Consider the following 5042-nt stretch of genomic DNA (forward strand, 5'->3'; position numbering starts at 1 on the left):
CATCAAGATTTGTCTGAGTTTCTTTTTCCTGTACATTATGAGTTTCTCTCTTGTCAACATCAGATATTGGTCCTTCTGTTAATGTAGCATCTAACTCAGTGTTATCCAAAACCTCAATATTTTCCTTGTCGCTGTCATTATTCTCAATATTATTCTGGGGGTGATGACTGTGTTCTCCCTCTGCCACTAACTGCCCTATGGTCTCTTGTTCCCTGCCTCTGCTCTCAATGAAGTTGTCAATATTTCCAGTCTCACTTAAAACAATGTATGGCTTGATCCATTCTGGTAAATCTGTTTTTTTAAAGATGTAGGGGGCATCTCTCTTGGGTATCAAGCTCTTGTTTTCTAACCCCATTTTGATTTTCCTCCAGTCTACCTCATTGCATTCATCACTTGAAGAAAATTCACCTCTATTAGGCTGGTCTGTCTTTAAACTGTGTTTTTTAAAGAACTTATTTTGCACTGGGGTGGTATGTTGCATGCTGTTGCCTATTCTAATTGTCTGACTCACCACTGCAATCTTCTTTATAGGTCTTCCAAACTTTTTCCCCAATATTGCACTTGTAACCTTTCGTACACAATAGCCCCTATAGACTGATTGAATGCACAGAGCAGCTTTCTCCATCATGTTTTTCCTTCCATAAGAATGTGGCTCTGGTGTCCCTGGGATCTTTTGAGGATTGTATCCTACAAACTGGAAAGCTGATGAACCATTTGGGACCTCTTGCACCACTTGGCCCTTTACTGATGGAATGTTATTTCCTGGCAAGGAAAGAAGAGTGTTCACCTTTGGCTGAGGGACTGAAGTGCCTGCAGGAGGCCTGGCAATATTACCTCCAGACAGCTGTAATGTTGGTATCTCTGGTGGTAATAAATCAGGTATGTCTTCCTTTTCTGCTGCAATCATTCTGGGTGATGGAGTCTGCTTCCGACTCTGCTGCTCCTGCCTCAATCTCTGATGAATCATTTGAGGTGTCAGAGATGCTTGGGTATTTTTTTCTATGGGGTCATTATGTTTAGTGCTGGTTGTCTGAGTAGGAACTTGATCCACCCTTCCTTGCACTCTTGAGGCACTCTGAGGAAGCATGGCAGTCATTCTTGCTATCAGTTCATCCACTGAGAGTGTCTGTATCTGGGAGTAGGAGAGAGTTTCCCTTGGAGGAATTTCCTTCACTCCACTTCTTGAGACTTTTGATTGATGTAAAGGAACACTGTCTGGTTCCCCTTCCCTCTTCTGACCAGTATTTAAACGCAGATTTTCCTCTTCTTTTTCAATTCTACTTGTAAGCTTTTGCGCCATTTGACCTAGAGAGAGTACACGCGGTTTTGGCCGAAAGTCAAAGCTTGAGGTACTGGATTGTGATTCACTGCTCTTCATCTCACTGTCTGAGGAACTTAAGGACACGGAGGATGATGAAGAGATACTTTCAAGGGAAATACTGGAAGATCTGACCTGTCTCTCACATTCCTCAAGGGTTCTACTTACAATTTCACTTATGCTATCACTATCACTCAAAGACACAGTTCTCTTTTTTCTTCTCTTTTTCCCCTCTTTCTTGGTCTTTTTAGTATGTGCAACTTTTGCACCCTCAAGTTTTTCCCCACTAGGTCCACTTATTTTTTCAATTCTTCCCTTCTTAGCAGAACTTTCATCTTTAGACTTAGCAGTCGCTTGTACTGGATCAACAGCATTTTGGACTACTGGGTTAAGGCTTGGGCTCTGGACAGTGTCATGGTGGCAATCACTTGGACAGCCCCACTGAGAATTCTCAATATGAGCATCGCCCTGAAAAATACAAGAAGAAAACAATCACTGATGCATGTTCCAGAGCAAATGAGAAAAAAGGAAATCCATATACATCAATAAATCCATATGGCTACATCAGAAACCTGAATCAGAAACAAATACATTTCTTCAACTGTAAATATTCATACTGAATATTCAAGTATGATACTATAAGCATATTAATTCAATTATGGACAACTACTCCTCACAGCACCTTTGAATTAGCATCTTGGTTCTTCTCACGTTCGGGAACACTTTGCTTCTTGCCAGTCTGTGCTAATTCCTTAGTCTTCTGAGCCAGTTCCTTAAAATATGTGGAATACTTGTTGTAATAAACAATTCCTTTTCATGTAAATGAAGGTGACATGCAAGATTCAGTAGTACTAAAAAAAGGAAAGCAACCTATTGCATTTGATATTACACATATACACACACTACTCTGGAAGATAAACCCTTGAAAATATAGAGCAGCTGATTGATTCTCAGCCTTACTTTTAATCTCTCCTCCTTTTTAAGCTTTTCTAACTGTCTTTGGGTCTTCATTTCCTTCAAGCTCTTCAGTCTTTCTGATCGCTTGTTTTCCATATACTTTTGGATTTCTTCTTGCTTGTAACTGCGCACTCTTGGTGGAGTTTTGGGTGGGGCTGGTTCCCTCTCTGTTTCATCTTTTCACAAAAAATGAAAGCATTATGGAATGTCAACTTCTACTTTTTTTCTAGAGGTGCTTAAAGGCAATGGATTCTAATATATATCAAATGCATTCAAAACAGGAAAAAAATAACAGTAACATTTATATGGTTTCTCTTTAATTTTCTCAATAATTACCATGAACTTAAAATAATTAATACCTAATACAACAAAGCAAATGCCTAAAAATGAATATAAAAGTACCTCCTCACGTGCTATACCTTACTTTTCACAAAAATTTTTACACATCACAATAAGCCTACATGTATCCTCCTACATGGTCAACTGTTATTACACCATACCTTTCTGGCTGGCAAATCTTTGCCGTGATCTTGGGGGTTGTGTTTCATCACGAGAAGATGCTGAAAGATCTCTCTTGTTCCTACTTTCTCTTGTGGATTCTCTCTCATGTTTCTCTTCTTCTCCTTTGTCCTTCTGATCTTCATCCTGAGGTGCTTGTGGCAGGGGCCCATAACGCTCCCTGGCTAAACGTTCTCCAACTCGCCAACTTCTGGTTGTTATAACTGAGGTAACAGATGGATTAAGTCTATATACTGAAGACTAAACTGAAGGATTCTGCTTAATGACTTTCAAAAACAAAACTGTACAGACATGCATTTCTTGTGATCCAATGTCAACTTGCTTTTGTAATCTAGATTAAATACTCTGGTCTATGAAATACTCATCACACAACATTGTGAAATAATATTCATAAAAAATATATATATATAAAAATTAAAAAATCAAAACCAAATTAAAAACCCTTACCACTTTCCTCGATCTTCCCACCAGACTTTCTCTTCATTCTTATGGCACTTCTCTCGGGGACCTCCTCCCTGCCCTCTGCATGACTAGACTCATCATCTATGACCATGTGATACCTCTGACGCTCCCTGGCCGAGTCTTGAATTGGCAAGTCATCGTGAGTATTTGAGCACTGTGTTGGGGAATGTTCCGATGGACGGCCTGGCGAACTGGTCTGTGAGGCCGGCTGTAACTCCGAGGGAGATTGTTGAAGTGGTTCGTTGTGCTGCTCACGACCCTCTTCATAGTCACTGCGGACATCTTCTCGACTTCCTTGGATATCATTGTCAAGAATGGTATCTCCTTTCCTCTCTGTGTTATTACGACTGGAGCCACCTGAATAAAAGCCATCTTCACTTGGAATGTTCTGGGATATGCTAGGTACTTTTGAGACATCTTCCCAAACTGCTGAGGGGACCTTACCTGAAAGCAAGTCAAAATCTGTGAGTCATCCTCCTTATTGCAATACAACTTTAGTAATTATCTACAATTGGATTGGACCAAGGGATGAAGAGTCCAACAAACCTCCAACAAACATATTCTGGTAGGATAGAGACTGAACTAGTTTTTGCTTGACAAAGTGCCAGGGAGGTCTACAGGTTATTTCTTCAAAGAATATATGTTGTGGAAATTTACTGACATTACCAGAGCATAAAATGTGGGGATATGTCATCCCTTGATGATTAGATCCACAGATTTGATGTGATTATGTGACTGGCTTTACTTTGCATAGATTAAAAAAAAAAATTCTATACATAGGTGTTGCTTTGTCTTTTTCTATCTGAAATCTGCAATCAATGACAATTTCTTAATATTTCACACAATCAGGAATATTAATATTATACTAGCAAAATCATAGAATAGTCATAAAAGTAACTATATATCGGATTATTAATAAATCACAACAAAATAATTCAGGCAATAGTAACACTGTACAATTGAATAACCAATAACAACAACAAAATTTACTGGATTTCTGATAAGTACTGTGCTGGGTTATATTTGTTGCATCTCTGCTCCTACTTCTGTGCTGATACTGAAATGGATTTGTTCCTCCTGTTGAGAGAAAATTTACATTTTAAAATGATAATCTACTACGAGAATTCACAACACTTTTAACAGGCAAGAAAAAAACACTAAGTTTGAAAATCTCAACAGTAAGATCTCAAGACAGTGCATCAGTTAACTTTTTGACTCCCTTCCAAGTTGCACACCTCCATAGGAAAACTCATACCTATAAATCTACTATTATGTTCCTCTTCTGACACCTCCTCCCACATCGGAACACCCCGCCTTAAAAGCTGCGAGACAAATTCACGGCGTCCTTCCTCCATATTTCTCTGCAAGTCTTCGACCCTTCTTTGTCTTTCCTTCTTCGGTTCCATGTCCTTCCTTGCTCTGGATCTGGAAGTTTTCTCATTTGGTCTCTCATAGTCCTCCGCTCCTCCTCTGGGCAATTTAGGAAGAGCGACGTTGACAAAGTTGAACTTCACTTTCGGAGAGGGGGGAGAGGAATCGTCGTCGTGAGGCACATCGTTCAGCACTCGACCTCTGACCTCACGGACAGGCTGGAGGTCAAGGTCATCTAGGAGATTGGATTTTGTTCTTGAAGTAAGCCGGCTGGAAGAAGCCATGTCCTGCTGCTGCATTCATGGGACCTAGCGGAGACATCGGGGTACTCTTGCATTCATCTGCAAAATTAGCATGAATTAGCGTCTCTCTCTGAATGTGTAGCAGAGAGGGTAGGTGAGGGTTTAGGTGTGGG

General features: G+C 40.0%; 1 protein-coding gene across 2 annotated transcripts in view; it reads right to left on the reverse strand.

Annotated features, from left to right (window-relative positions):
* Positions 1-5042, reverse strand: part of LOC119589517 (titin homolog) — a gene marked incomplete in the record, with an annotated part of 25873 nt that overhangs the window by 18177 nt on the left and 2654 nt on the right. For both annotated transcript variants that reach the window (XM_037938117.1, XM_037938119.1), the window contains 7 exon segments: positions 1-1786; positions 2001-2090; positions 2279-2451; positions 2776-2997; positions 3242-3700; positions 4247-4333; positions 4512-4968. In XM_037938117.1, the coding sequence (XP_037794045.1) occupies positions 1-1786; positions 2001-2090; positions 2279-2451; positions 2776-2997; positions 3242-3700; positions 4247-4333; positions 4512-4926 (3232 nt within the window).

The sequence above is a fragment of the Penaeus monodon genome, chromosome 25 (genome assembly GCF_015228065.2).
Source record: "Penaeus monodon isolate SGIC_2016 chromosome 25, NSTDA_Pmon_1, whole genome shotgun sequence".
NCBI lineage: Eukaryota > Metazoa > Arthropoda > Malacostraca > Decapoda > Penaeidae > Penaeus > Penaeus monodon.